General features: G+C 39.6%; 1 protein-coding gene across 2 annotated transcripts in view; it reads right to left on the reverse strand.

The window, feature by feature from the left end:
• Nucleotides 1–2,208: 2,208 nt before the first annotated feature.
• The window catches only part of LOC149250866 (putative RNA-dependent RNA polymerase 1), a 197,445-nt gene continuing 175,884 nt past the window's right edge, over nucleotides 2,209–23,769 (reverse strand). For both annotated transcript variants that reach the window (XM_089459259.1, XM_089459258.1), the window contains one exon: nucleotides 2,209–3,430. In XM_089459259.1, the coding sequence (XP_089315385.1) occupies nucleotides 2,603–3,430 (828 nt within the window). In that variant the 3' untranslated portion in view covers nucleotides 2,209–2,602. The remainder of the gene's footprint in view (nucleotides 3,431–23,769) is intronic.

Consider the following 23,769-nt stretch of genomic DNA (forward strand, 5'->3'; position numbering starts at 1 on the left):
AATCGATATCATGATGGATCACCTCCCCCTTTTTAGATATTCTTTTAATGGCTTTGGTTGGATCTAACCAAGAAGGATTTGCATGGAATTATTAGAGAGGACATATTTAAACAATTTATTCAATTTACTTGAGTCAGTCCACTAAGGGAAATAAATACCAAGATGGCTCTTTATGCAAAACACTTCATGGAGCTAGGGAACAAACTAATTGTTCAACACCAATACATGCTTAGGTACTAGATGCATGTTCCCATGATTCCTCTTGAGAAGTTGCAAGTGGGTTATCATTGGCTTCAAGTTGAAGCTAACCATCATATTACACAAGGAGATAGGATCTAACTATCATCTACATGAGATCAAGATGAAGGGGCACTTCAATTTCTAGTATCCAGTATATTACAAGATGAAAGTTCATTTTCATCACATTTTCAGAGTCTTAGAATTCTCTCTCCACCTTCTTCAATTTTTTTACTAAAGATTATTGTTCCTTTACATGAGGTAGACCCTTGGCCTTAGATCTCACTCTCTCTAGCCACCTCACCCAAACTAGATACATACAAGCCAATTACATGTTTCTTTTTTGTGTCCCTACCAAACAAAAGCAACAAGATGCAAGGTAAATAACAACACCTCATTCACTTTACTTGGATTAATCCACTAAGGGGTACCTAAAGGGTCATTTGGGCCGACCCAACAAGGCCCATACAAGGGTGTTGTATTAGATCTTGAGGCATTTCTCATGGTACTAATGGGCAAGAGATTTCCTCTAGATTTTAGCATACGGCTACATAATTAGAAGGCACATCTCAACCTAGATCCTCTAATTAGTGATCTATCATGGGCTTCTTTAATTTGGCCTCGAATGTTAGGAGAGAGGACTTCGGGGATGATTGACACATAACATCAAGTGTGAAAATACACCAGCACCTCTGCTTCTTGGGAGGTTTTGTTGTTTTGGGTTTTCAACAATTGCTTATGTATTACCCCTCTGTGTTTTAGTTTCATGATTTTAGACCATTGATTTGATCTAGTGTAGCATAATTTAAATTTACTTCATGCTTTTATACGAACAACCTTTATGTGCCCACTTATATCCCACACTATTGTACTTAGTGGTCCCTTCGAATTATTTATGATTATTAGTTGGACATTAATAAAATTATCTGTATCATATCTTAGTGTTGTCTATTATCACATATACACCCACACAACATTGTCTTGCTTATTACCACATATGCCCCACAAAATTTGTTCCATAAAGAGGGGTTAAGCAAAAGAAACAAACATTCGTATTTTAGCCAATTAACCATTACATTATTACATCAATACAATGACAACTAACTTGAATAAGATCATAAAAACATAATAAAATAGTTTCCTTCATATAAATGCCTCACCTCATTACAATAAAGAAGTTAAAGGAATGCCCTCTTACTTAGAAGTGCAATCAATCTTATCAGTTCCAGGTACATTTCAAGCCGAATGTGTGATACTCCTTACAAGTGGCCATTCCACATGTAGTGCTTTATGTAAGTAGCCATTAGATTTTACAAAGATTACTATATATTAGATAATTAATTATAGAAAATATAGGTTTGAATTTGGAAGATTACTATATATTAGATAATTATTATAGAAAATTTAGGTTTGAATTTCAAATGAATTTTTCTCAATAATCCTAATTTTTTAACAAATTAGCATGCATATAATTTTCTTGAGAAAATAAATACTTTTAATTCTCATTAAAGAGCAATTTTAAAAATTAGTTGTTTACTACTCTAATTTGAAAATTTCTAAAATTTATTGCTCAATTACTTACCATTTTATTTTTTTAACTTTACCGAATTAAATTTTAATATAGAATAAAAGTAATCATTATAAACCATGATGAAAAACATATATGAACTCATTCCTTTGTGGCAATGCTTTTTAACGACATCTAAGCTTTTAGAATTTTAAATCCATTCTTATTCATAAATATTTTGGCATCACCCTGAACCAGTGTCTTAAAAAAGTTTTTACAAAACGCATTTATAGTTGATGCAAGTTTACCTACTTGTGTAAAACCCTCACGTACAATTTTTTTATTTTGGGGACGGCCACGCACATTACAAGTTTGTAAGATAATTTAATTATAACCTAACAATCTAGTTCTATAGCACCATAAGTGATGGATTTCAAATCTACATCGTATTGCAATACCCCCAATCAATTGAAATTTAAATTAGCTTCGATATTGGAAACAAACTTGTGCTGGAACGGCATAAATGGGTTTCTTCATGTAACAAAGTTCTTGTCGTTTATGAAGTTTATATATTATAATGCATCAACCAAGAATGGGGTTACCCGCTTGCCATTTTGGGCAGCCAAACCACTTTCAGGTAGTTTAAGAACATATAAAATCATTTCTATAATAAAACCAATATATCCCTCCCTTTGTAGCTTGGTAGTTACCTCAGTAATAGAGAAAAAGGGAAGCATCTGAACACCTGGTGGCCTTATTTCAACTACCGCCAGCAAATGTATGGAAGCAAGATCCACTGTCCCATTTGAAAAACTTTAGCATCTAACCGTATCCTCCAGTCCATTAAGTTTATTTTGATCATATTATAAATGATGAATGCGATTTTCTATTTTCTCGGACTGCACTTGATTCTGAATAATCAGAGGTTTGATTCCTCCTGCGTTTGATGCGCAGTAATATATCATGTACAACCCATGGAAAGCTAATTAAATGACCACTGTTATCATATGGGACATGATTATTTCTCTCAACCCTGTAACTTGGATGGTATGTGACATGATACCAAGCAGATGCCTTAGCAAATTGCTTGTCAGTATTACTAATGGCTCCAAACCACCTCCTGGCTTCCTGTTTGAGAGACTTCACACCTGACAAAATTGTTTCTCTAATATCTCCTTTCCTCTTATTGCTGCCCACAAAGTTTGACAGACTCGCAATGTTTCCACTTATGATGTCTGCTTCATTCCTAACCCCATAATGATCCATCAATGTAGCCAACCTGGAGTCATACTGGCTCTTGTATCCTGAGGCTTCATCGAGGTATCGATCAAATCCTTCCACCTCCAAATCCTTATCATAATAGGTCTTCTCCGCCATATTTGGCCTTTCAATATCGGCTTCTAACACATACCTGTAAAGCTTACCAAGAATAGTTAATGATTTATAACTCTCTTTATCCTCTTTCTCCATGAAATCTGGATACTTCTTCGGAAATAAATCCAGAGGAACCTGCACAGGAACTCCAGTCTTGGCGAAATCAACTGCCGTGGAATGGAGCTCCGCTAATCGTAGACATTTAGAACTCCTCGCCATCTCCAGCTCTTGGTCTGCGAATGCCATGTGTGAATTCGCTATATTCCCCAAGTTGTCATTAACCATATAATTTGCAAAATGCTCTTGGATCTCCTGCAATATTCAAGGATTTGATACAAACATGTCAGACATGATCAGGTCGTTTCATAGTGATCTAAACAAAGATTGGAACCTTTGTAATATAAGCTGTCATGTTTGGGTAGTTGATGCAACGATTGTAATTTAATCAGTTTGGAAAATTTGGAAAACAAACTTGGGGAATTTAGAAAATATGAACGTGAAATCAGTAGAGTACAATATGTTTTCTGATTTTTTTTTAGTTCTAAATAGAACAAGTAATATTATGATTATGTTTACATACTCAAATTATTTTTTACATTATAAGAAAATATTTTTGAAGATCAAAGGAATCTGTCTTCTCTATTTGGAAAAAATATAAAATTTGTATTTATTTGTCTAAAATCCAGTTTCCTTATATAGGTTGATGTTTTCAATTAGTTCATACTCTGATCCAAGTAGATATTGGTGGTCATCGGCCTATTTCACCTAGACTTTTAGTCAGTTTGATCAGTTTCCTTGTTTTTATAATTAATAGCATTTTCGAATTTCTAGAGCAATTTTGACTCCCTAAATGGCATTTTTCTGAGGTCTGTAACAGGGCCATTAGGCTGCGACGAATCTTGTAGTACTCAAAGAGATATTTCCAACAAGGTATTATACACGCCAAATAGAGGTAATATGACCAAATTAGGACCCCAAGAGATTGGCTGCCGAACTAACCCCCATGGGGCCCACAAACTCTTGACGTTTCATCTCCTAGGGTTAGGTTTTTGGTTGTTTAGGGTTTCCCTTGTTAAATAATAAAAAAGCCCTTGAGCATCACAATTCAGTGACATGTAGCCACCACATCTGTTCTCAAAGACAAGCTACCATCGTCCGAGCTAATTTATTCTCGTTCTATACATAAGCATATTTCAGTTTTTGAAATTTATGAAATGAAAATGTATTTTTGTTGCATCTTTGTGTTTATGTTTGTATATGTATTATATTGCGTTTCTACATAAGTCTGGATCAGTGGTATCCGAGCGGTCTGCTCTCTATGTTTTTCTTTGCATGTCCCCAACGAGATGGTATAAGGAGTTAGGGCTCGAACTAGTTGAACCTTTACAAGATCAGTCTCGCAAACCCCGACAACCTCCCATGGCAGAAAAAAAGAAAGACGAGGGAGAAAGATATCCTTTCAAAATATCACTCGATGAGATCCTCGAGAAACAGAGGAACACGATGATGGATAATTTTGTTGAGATCCTTCGATGGCTACCCACAGGGACGCATCTTCCTCCAGCAGCCACTCTGCAGACGCCACTCCTTTTAAGGTACAAGTTAATCTTGACATTCTCATATTTGAAGACCAGATAGATGTAGACATCATAGATAGAGGGCTAAATCTGTTGGACGGATATTTTTCAGTTCATGACTTTTCCAATCGGGAAAAAATTACTTTTGCACTCCTCAAAGTCGCCCCACATGTCAAGCACTAGTGGGAAACCTACTCTGAACAAAAGGACAAGAGTGAATCCTCATTGTTCTCAGTTGCACCCACTTGAAATTCATTCTGAAACGTCATCAAAGAATAATATTACCTAGCGGGAGCTATGAAAATAAATACATAAAGTGGACTACACTGCAGCAGGGAAGGGACCAAGATGTGTTGGAGTTCAGAAATGGTTTTCATGCCCTTCGCACGAAGCTGGGTATCAAGAATTCTTAGTGGCATTTGGTACTCAAGTATCGCGGTTGTTGACATAAGTACATCCTGGACGAAATGGAAGACCTGTCCATCTCCTCGCTCGATGTCGTTTATCGATATGTTGTCAAGATCAAGCAAAAGTTTAAACAGAATAAGCAAGACTTTGGATCTGCGAATCCAAAGCAAGGGAAAGACAGCCCCAAACCGCAAAACAAAGGACAAAGCCAAGGCAGACTGACCCAAGACAACTTGTCGAAGCCACAAGCAAATAACAACACAACGAAGACAAATAAAGACACAGGGAAGTGGTGTGAGTTCCATAAGAGCCCCACTCACAACACAAGTGTGTGTCGAGCCAAGCAATCACTGGTGGTCGAACTGAAAGCTTCCGAGTCAAATGCGTGTTCTGACTCTGAGTTAGAACCCAATAGGGGGAATGACAAAGGGAAGCAGATTATTGATGCGGAGCCTAGTGCCACCGTTGCCACCACCAAGATCCAGAAGAATGAGCCTGAAGATCCAGAGGAGGGAGAGCGTCTCTTCCACTCACAGATGTGGGTGAAGTGTTCTCCACTGCACTTCATTGTCGACAACGGAAGCCAAAAGAACCTCATTTCAGCAAAATTCATGAAGCGGTTTGGCTTACCGACCACATCACACCCACAGTCGTACACCATTAGGTGTTTTCACCAAGGACGAGATCTTTGCATCAGCCAGTAGTGCCACCACCCCTACAGCGTCAAGCCCTTCACAGATGAGATACTGTGTGATGTTGCTCCTATTGAAGTTTGTGATGTATTATTAGGCCAACCATACTTGTGGAAGTGACATGATGTGTATGTGTCTAGGCCTCACACTTATTATTACTTTGGGCAATAAGTTGTACAGGATACTGGAGGTAGCACTGCCTACCACCATTTCTTTGATCACTGCGAAGCAATGCAGTAAGATCATTTCCCAGACCGGGAAATTTGTTTTCATTATGATTCGCCCTCAGGGCAAGAAGAAGATTGTGGCAACGACCTCCAAATAGGGCTCCTCCGCAAGGCAGCAACAAATGGACAAGGTCGTGTAGGAGTAGAGGGACATCTTCACCTAGCCTACAGGGGCACCTCTATATTGTCAGGTCAAACATTTCATCAATTCGACCTCGGGCGCGTCGCTACCCAATGGACCGATCTATCGACACTCTATTATGGAGAACGATGAAATCAAGAAGTAGATTCAAGAGTTGCGGCAGAAAGTGCATCAGGCCAAGTTCATCACTCTGTGGGACCTTGATCATGTTGGTACAGAAGAAGGACGGGACCTAGAGACAATGTATTGACCACTGAGCGTTGAACAAAATCACTGTTCGGAATAGGTATCCAATCCAACGGATTGATGACCTTATGGATTAGCTCAAGGGGGGCAAATATTTCAACAAGATTGACTTGAAAGTTCGGTTATCATCAGGTACCAATCCAACCCTTCAATATGTGGAAGACTGCATTCAAATCCAAGGAGGGTCTTTTTGAATGGTTGGTCATGCCTTTCGAGTTGACCACTGCCCCCGCAACCTTTATGAAGTTAATGGTCAACATCTTGTGACCCTTCACCAATTCATTCGTGGTGGTGTATCTGAATGACACTCTGATCTTCGGCCATAGTTGGGAAGAGCACCTCCACCATATTCGACATGTCCTCCAAACCTTGCAGCAACACATGTTGTGTGCCAATTTAGATAAACACACTTTGGTATGACCCAGGTTCAATATATGGGTGTTGTTGGCTACAACCCACCCATAAGTTCTTCACACGAAATATGAGAACCCTGCAATTGTCACCTTGCTTTCTTGATGATTGCCTTTTGCCTTCATTTTAATACCAGTTATATCACACTTTTGATTTCCACATCACCTTACTTTTTACATTTTGACTTTATATGTTAATGTCTCCTCCACTTCACTTAACATATACAATATCAAATAAAATTATTATTTCCATATTATTTGTAAATAATTAAATTAAGCATAATATTTATTATATATATTGTAAAATAATATTGTTTATATTGTAGATTACATCATTTTTAAAACATAAAAATAAAACTTGACTCATTGTAAATAACATACTTCATATTATATTGTAATATAATATGATATTGTATATTATAATTTGAGCAAATACATATAACAAAAAATAACTTTATTAATATCATATATATAATACATCATGTATTATAATCGTTTTTTATAAAACATTATATATGACCAAAAAAATTTGTGCAAATAAAACACATGTAAAAGGTATATTGTATATAAAAGGAGACTGAAAAATGTTTCAACACCCAATATAACTTAACATAAAACGCTACAACCATACAATAATGAATGTCCAAAGTTCTTCCAACTGATAACACAACAAAAGCTAAGGAATATCCTTCAAATCCTTGGTTTAACGTTGAGTTTGGTGGCAATATAAACACCCAAATCTCATTGTGTAATTTGCGGAAGAAATGGGCCCCATGTTTGAAGCCCATGTGAATGGGAACAAATCTTGTGAATTCCAGTACGTCTTCAATTTTAATGATCAGATTTCATGCTAGAGAAAAGTATCTTTGAGTCAATTTTTTTAAACATAACGCCAACGAAATTAAAATCCAGACACGTCACGCCATAAATATTGGGGTAAATCCTCAACTTCCTCCGTTATTATATTACTTCAACTATACACAAAATGCCAAGTCAAATGAACACAATATCTCCAAGCAAGCTCGATAGACGATGAGAAGGAAAGCAATAACTTCGCCACACATCCTGGTTACAATTTATTTCACAATTAAATACTAAATATTGCGTAGGGGTTAAGACGATATCCCTATTTTGTAGAATCGTTAAAATATATGGCGTTGTAAAAATGAATATTGCCATGACTCTAAATTTAATTGGATGGTTTTGCTGGCAGGGTTTTCATAGCGCATGCACAATGGGAAGGACGTTGATGCCAGAGGAACATCGAAAGAACTTCACTCTGACTAAATTTAATTTGATGGTTTTCCTGGCAGGATTTTCATAGCGCATCCACAATGGGAAGGATGTTGATGCCAGAGGAACATCGAAGGAACTTCACTTTGATCCCATGATTCTAGATCTTGTCTGCAGGTATTAGTTGCGAAGGAAAAGGAAAAATGCAGTGGAGATCGGTCAAAATTCTAAAAAGTTGCACGAACAGTTTCGATATGGAACATTTAAGCTTTGGAGCTGGAGTTAGCTTATTTGACCAATCACAAAAATACGATTGCGCTGTGACATTGGAACTTTTCGAGATTTTTCCAAGCATGAGCTCAACTTCCACCTTCTCAATTCAATGTTTTGATAATAAAATCGAAGATTCAAGCTCGAATTTTGGCGAAATGGCTGGAAAAGTCGAAATGGTCGAGTGAAAGAGGCATGAAAACATTATGAAGATTATTTAAAGAGATGCTGATCTCTGCTAGGGAGGATTCGAACCCTAGGGGAAAGAGGCTAGTAATGCTATAGCTATGTGTTTTATTTGTTTGTAGATAAACTATTGTTTATTATGCACTTTTGCTGTAAAGAGGAGGCCTTTTTCTGCAAACAGAGATGGATGCCTTTTTCTGCAAACAGAGATGGATTAAAGGCCCAATAGGATTGTGCACCACTGCCTTATTGTGAGGATCTGTAATTTGTTTTCATTTATTAATAAAGATTTATTTCAGTTAATGATGTTTATCTAATTAGACTATTCTACAGGTTTAATTTTAGATATAATTTAAAAATTGAAGTTTCAAAAAAACAAATAGTTATAACCTTAGATCGGCAAATTATCTTACAATTTAGGATAATAGTTGGTTGCTTGCATACATGATCTCTTATTCAAACTAATTCAGTAGTTCATCATGAATCTTTATAGTTCTTATGCATATGATAAATAAGGAATTGGATATATTTTCAATATGTGTTTATGTAACTATTTACTAAGTGTTTAATTGTTAGCATTTGCATTAATGAGGAATCAGATCTTGTGAGTTATCTCCTTGATCTAATTTTCCATCTTAATTCCAATTTCTTCAAAAAAAAATCGCGTATAGTTAGTTGGCTCTCGATTGAGAGAAAGATTTCTCTTTCCTTCAATCGAGATAAGTTAGATTAATTGCATATTAGATTATATATTGCAAGTGTTATCATATAAGAAGAATCGATCCGATATCCTGCCTATTAGTAACTAAAGACACATCTTAAACCAATAGAAATAGGGAAAAGGTAACTAGACCTAGTTTAACCAGTGAGAACTACCATTTCAACAGAAAATGAGTTGCTCTAAGTTCCCAACCAGGTGGTCTCCCTTATAATGTTGTAGGCACAAAGTTTTGAACCTTCAACACTTTTGGCGCTAAAAGGAGGGCCCGAAGCTAATTACTTGTTTTAATTCATCATTTTTTTAACTAATCATGGCTCCTATATGCATTCCTACACTTGGTCATGCATTCAGTTCACCTAAAAGCCTACACGAGGCATGCCCAAGAAGCAGATTGAGTCCTTCTCAAATTTAAAATTCGACAGTGAGAGTAACATTTCTGCATTAGATCATATTTCTGATTTTGTTAATAGATGTCAATCTTTTAATATAATCGTTGATAACAAAATTTTCAGGGTTTTCACTCTCACATTCATAGGACGAATCCGCAAATGGTTCAAGGTGCTTTCCGCGAAATCCATTCACTCGTGGAACCATTTTATGCAGGTGTTCCTGAAAGCGCATCAAAATTACAGTTTTGATCATTTGTGTTTAGAGTTAGAAAATCTTACTGTCAGGATTCCAAGAAACTCTCCTAGGTTGTAGCTTGGAGATGCCTGGTAACATATAAATTCAATTTATTGTTGCAAATGGATGAACCGAAGGAATGATGCTTGTCCAAGCTAGATAACCACTTCTACTTTGCTTAACTCCAAACATGCGTGAACACCCTCAGACTACAAGGCTTTAAACCACCAATTACTCACAGTTTAAGATTAGGTGAATATGGAAAATACTGACCACACCAGCAAATGCACAAGACCATGTGATGGCCGGCTACAACCAATAAAGAAGTCTGCAAATCTAATCTACCAATGCTCGGACAGGATGACAGCCCTCTGGCACTAGAAGAAGAGAAACCTGAATAATTGATTCAATGATACATACAAGACTTTAACACAGAGATAGGATGACAGCGACTCTAATGCTAAACATCAAGAGTTCGGGAATACAGCATATCAAGCACAGCTTAGAAGAAAAGAGAAATGGAAAGTGAGCAATTAACAACAAAAGAAGCTTGTATTAGCTGAAAATGAAGACGAGACGCTGCAAGTGTAAAAATAGTTACAGTCTCTAGAAGTTGAACCTTGCATCAAAACATCAACCATCCACCTTGATTACATCTTGTGTCTGGGTATATATAGAGTTTCATTACAAAGGCACTTGGCCAATTTAGGTATGGAGGGGTCATAATTGACCACCAACTGCATTTAGCTACCTGATGGAGTCTCTGAGTGCATTTGCTTGTTTCAGCGGATGAATCTAATCTTTTCAGGTACTCTGTTGTCCTCTCAAGTGGTTGGAGTGTTCATATCCATGAAGTTCTATAACTGTTGAATGCAGTTGCATGTTTGTGCTCTGTCCTTTTTCTCTTCGGCCATACTGTTTGTTAAATGCGGTTGTTGAGGAGCAACTACGACTGGTATTAGAAAGCCGGTCACTTTCGTCCTTCGGGCACACGAAACAGTGAAAGGGCGTGGAGTGCATGAAAGGGCGTTGACGAGTCGGATGAAAGGGCAATATTGGCCGTCAGATCGGAAGGATAGACGGCGGAGATGACATGGCGGGGGATATCGGAAGAAGCGGGAGTGGAATGAACGTGGGTTGTTGGATCTCAGGCGGACAGATCCAATGGTGGTCGGGCGGCGAAGGCGCGCAGTGGTTATCGAGCGGGGTCGGGAGATTAAGCGCTAAGCGGTTTTGATCGCACCGCCTTAGGGCATAAGGTGGTAAAAGGACAAACGCACGCGATTCCACTCGGCACGTGACGCATGGCGGCGGAGGAGAGAGGAAAACCACTCTCCATCGCACGTTAACATTTCATCGCTTTGTGGGGGCAGGGAGAGAGACTGTCGTTGGATCTCTGGCAGGGATGATCGGGCGATGGGGATTTAATCACGTGGATCTCTTGGTCGGACGCGATGAGAGCCGTTGGATCGGCGGGCGGAAATCAACGGCTGAGGCTACGGGCGACGGGTTTACAAAGGCGCACAGTCGTATGGGCGTGGTTTCATGAGGTTTTGGGTTTTAGCGCTCGGGGCTTTATAAAATGGTTTTTATGTGGTTTTTAACAAAAAAGTACAAGAAAGGGAGATGAAGGGAGGGTGAGCAGGGTAAGGAAAAAAGGTGAAAACGAACATCATAGGCCTCCTTTGAGCATAACCAATCACAATTAAGCCTATCTCTGACCTTCAATGACTGTAATTATGTGGCAGAGCTAACACTAGCTCCTTTTGGGGATGAAATCCTCCCTGTGAAGTCTCAAGAACTGCAGACCATTGCCTTTCTCATAAAAACCAGATTAGCAAAAATTTTTAGTGTTCCATTGGGCATGGAGTCTAATTAAACTTACACTATAACAGATAAAACGACATATTTACAACTTTAAGGCCTGAAGACCTCAAACAACATAAAATTTCAAAAATCGCCCATTAACTGGGTCATCAAAAACTGTCTTTCCTTCCATACTTTGCAGCATGAAAGTATTGTTTCCTTGGATCTGAGTGATAACAAAAGGTCCCGCCCATAGAGCATCAAACTTCCCATGGTTGCCTTTCTTCTCTTTCAGTGCATCCCACTTAAGAACCAAGTTTCCAACCTGAAAACTGTCTGCTTTTGTCTTTATATCAAAGGCTTCCTTGATTCTCTTTTGGTTTGCTGCAGACTTTTCAACCAGTTGTTCTCTGATTTGATATACCTCTGCTAAACCAGTGATCCTTTTTGCCATGTCTTCTTCCTCATTCTACTCTTCTTGCAAGAACTTTGCCACAGGGAGGGTTATTTGAATTGGGAATACAACCTCAGTGTCATATACCAGCTTGAATGGAGAATTCCCTGTGGATTTCTTGGTGGTTACTCTGTCAGCTCACTATGCATACTTGAGCTTAGAATCCCAATTCTTTTTGTTGTCTTCCAACATCTTTTTAATTATCCTTATCAGGGTCTTGTTGGAAGATTCTGCTAGACCGTTGCCTTGAGGGTAATATGAGATGGAATGAACCAGCTTAATGCCCATAGAGTCACACATGTCTACCAACTCTTTTGCCTTGAAGGCTGCTGCATTGTCTGTAACTAATTTATGTGGACAACCAAATCTGGTGAAGATATTTTCATTCAAAAACTTCATGACCACATAGTGATCAACTTTCCTAGTAGGAATGGTTTCAATCCATTTAGTGAAATAGTCAGTGGCTACTAAAATCCATCTGTATTGGCCACTGGATTATGGATTGATTTCCCCTATGAAATCCAGGCCCCACTATTGAAAAGGACCACTGGCATGAATAGGCTTCAAAGGCAAGGACCTCAACTGCTTTCCCTCAAATCTTTGGCACCTGTCACAAAATTTAACAAACGAAAAAACATCAAAAGATAAAGTGGGCCAATAATACCCAACTCTGAGGACCTTGTGGGTTGTAGTTTTCCAATAGTGATGCCCTCCACATAAGCTGGAATGAAACTGCTGCATCACTTCCATGGATTGCCCTTTGTCCAGACACCTCAAAAAAATCCCAGAGGGGTCCCTCCAATAGAGTAGATTTTCATGAATGCGATATTTGGCTGCCTTAAGCTTAAGGGTTCTGGCTTGACTTAAACTTAGGCCTAGAGGCACTTCCAGCTTGAGTAAGAATTGAGCTACTGTGGAATACTATTCACAAAAAGCTAGACTTTGTACCAATGACTAGTTTTGCCCTGGTTCAGCTATTTCTTTTGTCTGTCCACCTTTTGAAATTGTGCTTATGAGATTTATGTTCAGCATCCTACAATTTTCTTCAGCCACTAGTCTAGCAAGGCCCTGACCTCTGACAAGCTTGGTGGGTTTCAACCCTATGTTGAATTCAATAAGCTTTGCAATCCATTTAGCCCTTCTTCCATCAACATTTGGCTGCGTTAGGATATCTTTAACTAAAGCAGAGGACACATATGCAATTACCTTGGAATGCAGGATGTAAATTCTGAAAGCTTTCAAAGATTTGATAAGAGCATATGCCTGCTTTTCAATGATATCATACCTCAGCTCAGCATCCCTTAAGGTTTTGCTGAAAAATGCCACTGGCTGTTCTGAACCTTCCTCATCTGCTTGCAATAAAACTGCTGCGAGGGTGTCATCAAAGGCAAACAAAAATATATGTAACTCCTTGCTATAGTTTGGGTTAATCAAAGTAGGAGCTTTCGTAATGGCTCTCTTGATGGATCCAAAAGACCTTCTTACTTCCTCAATCCATTTGATTTCTGACCCCTTCTTCAACATGGAGGTGATGTGTTTTACAAGTTCTGCAAAATTTGGAATAAACCTCCTTACAAAATTTATCTTGCCCAGAAAGCACTGGATATCCTTTTTTGATCTCGGGAAAGACAAGGTTTGTATTGCTCTTACTCTTTTTGGGTCAATTTTGACACCTCCAACAGAAACAATGTGTCCTAACAACTTGCCTTCTTCTAAAGCAAACTGTGACTTTTTAGGATTCACTGAAATCCCAAACCTTCTGCACTACAGGAACAATTTTTTCGAACGCTACAAATGGTCTTGATGACTGCTAGAGTATATTGTTATATTATCAAGGTAGACAAAGACAAACTTATCCTTCTCTCCCACAAATGCTATATCCATGGCTCTCTGAAAGGTGGCTCCAGCGTTCATCAGCCCAAAAGACATCTTGGAATACATAAAAGTGCCCCAAGGAGTTGTGAATGCAGTCTTTTCTTGATCATCTGGATGCACAGCAACTTGATTACACCTTGAAAACCCATCCAGGAAAGATATCACTTTAGCTCCTCAGACTTGCTGCAGAAATGCTCCATCTTAAGTAGAGGATAATTGTCTTTCTTAGAGCATTTGTTTAAGTTTCTGAAATCAACGCAGAGCCTGATTTCTCCACTTTTCTTCCTTACTACAACCAAATTGGCCACCCACTTTGAATATCTCAGAGGGACTATGATTTTAGCAACCAACAACTTCTTGATTTCCTCTTCAATCAGGAGAAGGAGAAAAGGATTTATTGGCCTCAGCTTCTGCTTGAAAGGGATAGTGTCTTTCTCTAAAGGAATTTTATGCTAAATAATCTTTTTGTCATAAGTTTCCAGGTCACTATATTCCCAGGCAAAAACATCAGCGAATTGCTTCATTAAATTGCAGTACTTAGCACTTTGGGCAGCAGATAGATGGGTGGATAGATTTGTATATCTTGAATGATCTGGACTCCCTATGTTATGCATATGGACTGCAGACTGAACTTCTTTTTGGACAGCCTTATAAGGCACATCATTCTGGTCAAACAGCTTTTCTAAAGGAACTAGGGCTTTAGGTATGTGATTGTTAAGCAGTTGGACAATGCTATTTTTGCCAATTTTGTTTCTAAGCTGGGGCTGGGGACTTGCCTCCAAGGCTTCATTTTCTTGATCAATTTGCATTTTGGAGAATTCATCAATGACTTGCAGAAACCTATTCACTTCATTATCATCTTTAAAAACTTTCCAATGCTGGACATTATCAAGCAAGGATGGTCTATATTTCATCTGAACTTCATAAACTAGTCTAGGAGGCATGGGAGGGATAAACATGCTAGCAGACACAGCAAGGGAATCAGCGAGCTGATTTTTTACTCTAGGGATGTATGAGATACAAAAATTATCAAAAGAGTCTTTGAGTCTCCATACCTCATCTCTATATGCTTTTAGCCTTGGGTGCTTTGCTTGGAACGTTTTGTTCACTTGTTGAATAATGAGATCAGCATCTCCAAACACCTTTATGTTTTCGATTCCTCTATCTTTAGCTGCATTAAGGCCCAATATCAAAGCCTTATACTCTGCTATATTATTGGTGACTTGGAAAGCCAGCTTAAAAGATAGATGTGTGCTTTCTTGTTTTGGAGATATAAGCACCACCCCTGCTCCTGCAATTTCCCTTGAACATGCTCCATCAAAGAACATCTCCCAAACCTGGCTTCCTTGCTCTCCCTCGGCCTGGACTATTTGTTTCTTGAGCTGCAACGAGGCCTTCTGGTATTCTTCAATTTGGAGAATACATGCTCCAAAATCAGTGTCTATAGCGTAAATAGGATGATTAGAAGGATTCTTCTCATCACTGATGTTGTAGGCCAGTTGTGCTTCTCTGTACAATCCCCTGCTCTCCCCTCCAAAAACTGGGACAGTGGCATAAGATAAATCATTTTGTAATGTTCCACCTAGCCTCTTAATCCATCCTCTAGACAGCAGCATGCCAAACTTAGGGGGGACATCTGCTACCACAATGTCCATCATCATGCTTTTCATGAGCAGCTGAGTTAAGGTAATGGCCAAGTCTTTGATTAATCCCAGGCATTTTACCTTTCTTGAATCAAATGAGAATAAATCATGATACGGTCTGGTGATATCAAGGCCTAACTCTTCCATGACAGCTTTGGGCATCAGATTGTGGCTGGCCCCTGTGTCCAACAGGCAGTTATGGAGGGTTTTGTCATGAATGGTCAAGGAGATATAGAACGATGAGGAGCTATTGTCAGAGGGTTCAGTCATTGGGCTAAGCACAACTACAGGCTTATCATCTTGCAAATTTACATAGTCATGAGATGCTTGTGAGGCTTTCAGCTCAAGAGCATCAAGGATAGGTTTTCTAAAAACTTCACTCTTTGCAAGTTCTATCAAAGGCACAAATATTTTTAACTTCTGATTCAAAGCTGAAAGGGGAAGGGGAGTTTGCTTGCTCTTTAAGAAAGGGACTTGGTCCACCAGGGATAAAGGGTGAGGATTGGAGGGTTGAGGGAGAAAGGATAGGCTTATGAACAAGTTTCTCAATCCCGAAACTTGGATTCCCAAATGGCCCTTGACAAATAGTCTTTATTGAGAAGTGGGACCACACGGGGCCACGTGGACCCAGCCCAGGTTCGGGGATGGAATGTAGCAACCAATGATGTTCTTATCCTAGACAAAGTGAAGGGAAAGGACCAAACAAGAATATTTTCTTCAAAAGGTTGAATTAAACCTATTGAGGTCTAGCCTTAGGGATGCCTAGGCACAATTCAACCCTAGAGCTAGGGCTTGAAATTCCCGAAGATTCCACTGTTAGAATTGCCTCAAATCTTGAGGGGAGGTAGGGGACCCACAATCGCAATAGCCTATAGGAGATCGAATTTTTTCCTTGGGTCAATTCTCGAGAAATTGATGCCCTAGATGACCCAATGTGGCTAGACGTGGGGAAAAGGGGAAAATGGCTAAAAGAGGGTTGAAATGATCACCCTTTTTGAGCGATCGGTGAGTAGTTCACTTGGGGATATGGAGTCAAGGATATTGATAAGTAAGAATTTTGTTTCGTGATCAAGCAGGCCCGGAAACTTAACTTCGTCCAATGTTGAGAGAAAGAAAAGAAAAGTGACCTTCAAGCATTTATACTTCAAAGCAAATGATCCAAGCTTCTCAAGATAAATAAATCTCTAGGACATTTCATTCATATAACATTGGCCCATACATTAAATTAGCTAAAACATGCTCAATTCCACATTTCGATAATGTAACAACTAACCCTAATTTTAGCAGTATGCAGCAACAAGAATAATAGCATCAAAATTACTTACAACATTATACAGTATATCCAACCAGCATTTTGTTTGTTCAATGAAGCTCCAAGACAAGAGAAATAGCCCAAATCCATACATCAAAATTCATCCATCTCCAAACATCTCCCCAAGGAAAAAGTGTGATTTATCATTAGAGAGATCCCAAGTCAAGTGATGATACAAATGAATGTATCTAACATCAATATATAGCCTTCTAAGGAGTTCAAATTAGCCTATGGGCCTACAGTTGCCCCTAATGATAAAATAATGTGCAAATAAAACCCCTATTGGTGACAAGCCCACCAAACTAGCTCACAAGTGTAAAAATAAGCCTCATGAGGGGCCAAATAATAATATGTACATGTCGTACGAACCTCCAAAGACATAATGATATCCAGAAGTGCCATATTGAGGAATACATTCCTCGGAATATGATGGACAAGGGGGTGGCCCCTTGTTCTCCAAGAAGTAGACCTGTGGTGCTCCCAGTGGGTCTGAGGGCACATAGATGACCCCATGGGTCTCCATATGAATCAGAGATGCCTGTAGATCCTCTGCAAGGGTCCAAGTGTTGGAATGAATGCTTCCATGACATCATACAAGTCATAGGACACCTATCAAGAGTGTGGGGCTCCTATGGGGGCCTACTGGGCATAATGTACCAAGCATATCACCATCACCCAAAAGTGGATTGCTAGTAGTCTCTGAGCATCCATGAAGATCCGTGGAGTGTTGTCTACTGTTGTGGAGGCCCATGGCTCTCTATGCACACCATAAATGTCCCAATGTAGACCTTTGGGGGTTAGGATCCCATATAGGGAGACCAAACCCAACAGTAAACCACCTGCAATCCTGCATAAGATCCAATGTGTCCCCTAGGTTTCCAGTACAACCAATCATTAAAATAATCAAGTAAAAGAGCTTACAAATCATGGATAACAAAGTGGTCACTTCATAATGGCATGCCCTCCTGTAGTGGGCTTTGAAATGTACTAGTGTCTCCAAGCTTCAAAGGGGGTTAGCCAAGTACCTTATTAGATGGTTTCAGCCCTTAAAGGGGATAATATGTCCAAGGTACATCCCTCTAATGGGGGTGGAAAGTGACAAATAAATGGAATGGAATAGGGAATGAGAGGGGCAAGCCTGGGCCACATAGTGGGGCATAGGGGTACCTAGATAAGGGGAAGCACACACCTAGGTATGTAATGTATAGGAGGGAGCAATTGTGGTACATGAGGTGCCTCGGCCTTGATTTTTCCACCCTTCTTTATATGCCTTTTACCTTTTATGAATATCTCTAATTAACTACTCGAGGCTCAAAGGACAAGATCATGATATGTAAGATATAGCAGTGATTACCACCTTTTAGGTAGGGCGGTCCATTGCCCTCTAGGGGTTGGGACAATCTTGGGTTCCTGAATGATAAAGGTGGTTCATCTAGGGCCTATGGAACCAGGGTGATGGCCATGGATTGGGGTAGAGCTCATGCATTGGCTTTTGCCCATGTGCTGATTATTTGTTTCGACCATCTTTTGCATTTTGTGGTACAATTTCCTGTTAAATGTGGCCAATTATGCTTTTCACCTTTTATTTTCATTGCGTCAACCTCCGCGGCATCATTCTAGGTCTAACCCAAGGTAGGGGCAAAGGGATAGGGAGGCTAGCCATATGTGGACCTAGAATGGGAATGTGGACCCAGGTGGGAGAAAAAGATGAAAAGGGGTATAGTGAGTGGAAAGGGGGTAATATGTGCGAGTTAAGTATGAGACCACGCACCCAAAGTCGAGGTTTCCCAAGTAGTACTACCCCAGAACCAAATAGTCAATAAAGGAGATCCCACGGGACTAAGATCCAAGGGTAACAATCAAAAGATATGAAGGGGACAAGAGCACAAACTAAGCCCACTCTTTCCGCCAAATCCCCCCATCAATCCATACCTAGAAGTATCCATAATGAGTAAACCCAATACTCAATTACCAAATTACAAAACATACCATTAGATTAGGGAGGCCCACCTTCAAACATACAATTAATACAAGTGTGTGAGGGACCACATGGTTGGCTCAGGTGGTAGGAAAATGGCACAATGAGCTAGTGGGAGGCATCAAGGGTCTGCTTGGCTGTTCACTAAGGCTCACCATGGAGAAAATTTTCTCCTGGGGATGTCACCCACAAAGTGGTGGGAAACAGGTTGGATTGGAGAGGGGTGATGAGTTGGTACGCGGTGGATGGAGTAGCATTCATGGTTGGAGTTATAGCACAACAGAAGCCATGAAGCCTTGATACTTGTTTTTGGTCGCAATTGGGATCCAAGAGGATTTTTTGATGACAAGTTTAGTCAGAGATTGGTCTGGGATCTGGGCATTAAGGGGTCTGTTCATAGTGGCTTGATACAAAGGCAGAGCATCACCCAGTCGTTTGTATGGGATCCGGGCATTGGGTCTCAGTTGCATTGGGCCACCTGATTGATCCACAGATTTGGATTGCTCGAGGGAAAGCAACCTTAGGGCAGGAGGATTTGTAATGTTCCTTTTTCTAGTGTTCCTTATGACATGGTTAGGATGGACATTCAGAGTTGGGGTCAAACAGGTCACAGGTGTAGGTGGGTATCATCAACAGTCCCAGGGGCTTTTGGAGGGGTTTTGAGGAGTTTATGTGAGGTCTGATAGCATTCGCTTTGTATATTCCACCATCTGCATAGTTTGCCTTCCGTTTCGGTGCATTCTAACAAACTTCAAAAAATCAAAGTTATTATTGGGCCTAACTCAATTAATTACGCTTAAGGTGGTATTCCAAGAGGGGTACTTGACAAAACACCTTAGTGTAATAGCTCGTTGGAACCAGAACGAGAAGATATACAGGGTGGGATGGTTAGATATGATTTTCAATGACCTGAGGAGACATGGCAGCCGATTTATCCTTTTCCCGCATTAAAAAGAATATTTTAATTAAGAAAAAAGAGGGAAAAGTGCTCCATGATTAAAATAATAATAAAATAGGAGGTTCTAGAGGGGCTCATCAAATATAAAAAAGAGGAGGAGGAGGCCATTGGAAGACATCTTGGATTTGACATTTCTTCTTCTATGAGAGGTTGAGAACCCAGTTCTCCACTCCCTTGGTAGCCCCAGGACGGAAACCTCTGATAATTTAGTGAGATTGGACGAACACCCATCTCCACTTGGTGAATTCATCCAAAATTCACAAGAGAGCTTAGCAGTGGTAGTTTAGTTCAGTTTTGGTGGAGGGCCCATGCAGCATTAGAGAAAATCCTTGAAGCCAATTTTATCTCAGCTATATCAACTATTTTGTTATTTCAACATGTAAACCCCAGTTCATATATTATAATAAAATCTAAGATTCTTTCTGCTCATTCTATGATTGAATTGCATGTGTTCTCTTGTTCTATTTTACATGGAAATCTTATGTAAATTGAATGGAAATATTATGGAGAAATTGCAGTGTTCCACAGGGTCGCGTCACCCCACCTGGGGATAGAGTTTCCAAGCTCCCTCGCGCTCCGGGGACTTGGGGACGAGAGGGGGTCGTTTCCCCACGCTCCCAAAAAACAAGGTACACAATGAAACTTGCCAGGGTCGTTTCCTCCATTTTTGGGGTCATCGGGGGTCGTTTCTATTGACCAATTTCGATTTTTTTTAATGAAAATTTTTTAAATCATAATTTTAAATTTGTTTTTATTGTGTTGACTATTTATGGCCGCAAGGGTTTTATTTTTTTATTGTTGAAGTTTCTGTTTAACCCATTGCCTAACGCTAATCCCTTTAAGTTTCTAACACCGCTATCGCTGTTGTTGGACGCCGACGCCATCAAAACCTCCATCGTTGGACGCCATCGTCGCTGGACCTGGAAGCTGGACACCATTGAAACCACCATCTCTGTTGCAGGTCGTTGAAGCTTTTGTGGTTGCTGCATGTCGTCAAATGACAAAACCTCACAGCTTTGCCTCACGACTTTGAAGTTTGCACTTGAACTGCAGGCAGCCCATCAACTTTGAAGTTTGCAAATTGCAGGTTGCAGCCCCCATCGACTTTACCTGGCCACAATTTGCACAGTAAGTAACAACCTGTCACTACTATTTTTTTCATTTTTTTTTGTAAATTGTAATTTTTTTAATTTTTCTATGTTGATTGCGTGCCTATAGGGTGTCACTGCGTTTTTTTTTTCAATTTTTTAAAATTTTCAGTGTTGAAACTTGGCTGTGTGCCTGTCACTGCATTTTTTTTCATTTTTTTGTAAATTTTAAATATTTTTAATTTTTCAGTGTTGAATGTGTGTGCTGTTAGTATTAGTGAGGCTGTGTAATTTTTTAATTTTTTGTTCACTATGTATCAATAATCAGTATGCATATGCCATAAAGCAGCAAGCCTAAAGGTTTTATTAAAAATAAAATTTAAATTTAAACGGTAAACCCTTGTTGCAGGTTGCAACTTACAAGCTACAAGTTACATTCAACTTAAAACTATGAGTCAAATTTATTCTGGGAACAGTGACAACAGCTACAGTGGTAGTGAGACACATGATGCACAAGAAGAAATTGAAAGCAGTCACAGGAGGGCAAGAAATCAGAATAGGCCTTTCCATGGTGTAGATTCTGAAGGCCCACCAAGAGATCTGGAAAAAATTGCAATGGGGACATGTAATCCTCTAAAACCGCTTCTAATCTATGTAACCAGTCTTCCGAAAAAAAATCAAAAAGTTAGTGGTGGCTCACATGATTGGGTTTGCAATATTTGTGGGCATCACTTTGTTGGCAGCGATACCAGAGTGAAGCAACATGTTTTGGCTATTACAAGTAAAGGAGTCAATATGTGTCTCTCAAAGAACCTGAATTCATCTCAAAGAGAGCAACTTTGGAGGCTAGAAAGGGCAGCCACTGGAAAAGGTTTGTTTTCTAGCAGAAATGTTTATCCATCCATAGATATGCCTCCATCCAGTGCTTCATCAAAAAAGACAAAGGGTTCTACTAGTGCATCTCGTTCTTGTGCAATGGGTGCTACAGTGTCTGGGATGTACAATGTTCTAGATCGAGATGACACATATGATGCAATTGGCAAATTTCTTTTTGTCAATGGAATTCCCTTCCATGTTGTTTGTTATCTTTATTACAAGGAAATGGTCCAAGCAATTGCAAGAATAGGACCTTCATATGTACCACCCAAAGAACATAAGCTAAGAACAACAATTTTAGATAGACAAGTGTCCAAAATTAATGTGCAAAAAGAGAGAATGAAACAAACATGGTTGAGGTTTGGTTGCTCTATTATTATGGATGGATGGACTGACATCCGAAAACACCCACTAATCAACGTCATAGTGACATCTTCAGAAGGTTCATTCTTTCTTAAAGTTGTTGACTGTTCCGGAAAGTGCAAGGATGCATCTTTCCAATTTGAGCTTCTTTGAGAAGTTATAGAAGATGTTGGGCCTGATAGTGTGGTGTAGGTTGTGACAGATGCAACAGCAGTTTGTAGATCAGCTAGTTTATTGATTCAAACCAGGTATCAACATATTTTTTGGATTCTTTGTTGTGTGCATACACTCAATAATGCATTAAAGGACATTGGCAAGATTCAGTGGATATCAGACTTGGTGACAACTGCTAGAGATGTGTAGATGTTCATCTGCAACTACCACACCTCCTTGGCCATGTACAGGGCTCACACAAGGAAGGAATTCCTCAAGCCCACTGATACTAGATACGCTAGCTATTTTCTCTTATTGGAGGGGATGCTAGAGGTACAAGCACCTCTACAATCCTTGGTTGTGAGTTCAAAGTGGGGAACGTGGTCAGAATCAAAGATAGATACGGGAAAGAAGGTCAGGCTTCAGGTGTTGGACAATGATTGGTGGGCAGATTGTTCTTATTTGGTGTCATTCTTGGGCCCTATTGTGGAGGTCATTCGTTACGCTGATTCAGATGCTCCTAGTCTTGGAGAAATCTATGAGACCTTTGATCGCATGTTAAGTCGTTTGAAGGCGGCCATTTAGTAGAGAGAACCCTCATTAGAGTTATATACATCTAAGATTTGACCCATCATTCAGCGTAGGTGGGATCGCGTGAACACACCTTTGCACATGGAATCATATGCATTAAATCCAAAATGGTATGTTGAAAGACCTAGGAGGGTGCCTCTCATTGATGATCTTGAGGTGAAGAATGACTTCCTAGATGCAATTGCAAAGATGTACAATGAGGAGGAGGGGGCAAGATTTCGAAGACAGTTTGTTCAGTTTGCATCTCTCAGTGGCCCCTTCAACACACGTGGTGCGCAGGCAGATCGCATAGATCTAGCCCAAGATGACCCGATTGGTTGGTGGAGGATGCATGGGGATGGTGCTCCAAAAATCAAACATCTAGCTATGTGTTTTTTGTCTCAGATTGCTAGTTCCTCTGCAGTAAAGAGGAATTGGTCCACATATAGCTTCATTCACTCTATCAAGAGGAACACGCTTACCTCTAAAAGAGCTGAGAAGTTAGTTGTTGTGCACAGTGCCCTACGTCTTGAGCATAGGAAGACACTTGAGTATTTGAAGGGACCAACAACAGGATGGGATGATGATCCAAAGGATGATGCACAGATAGATACGGAGGAGAGACTTGATGAGACACAGATGGGGTTGGTTGGTGTGCCACTTAGCATGTTTGAAAATGCAAGTGATTCTGATTAATATGATGATATGGTTGATCCTAATTTATTCATGCAACAGCTGGATGCAGAGACTAGCGGGGCATTACCTTGAGCAAGTATGCTCATTTATCTTTTGATATGTTCTTATGTTGTTTTGACTCTATAAAATTAAAAATTTTGACA

The sequence above is a fragment of the Pinus tabuliformis genome, chromosome 7, assembly GCF_031772625.1.
Source record: "Pinus tabuliformis cultivar Carrire ecotype Pingquan chromosome 7, CPIR1, whole genome shotgun sequence".
Taxonomy (NCBI): domain Eukaryota; kingdom Viridiplantae; phylum Streptophyta; class Pinopsida; order Pinales; family Pinaceae; genus Pinus; species Pinus tabuliformis.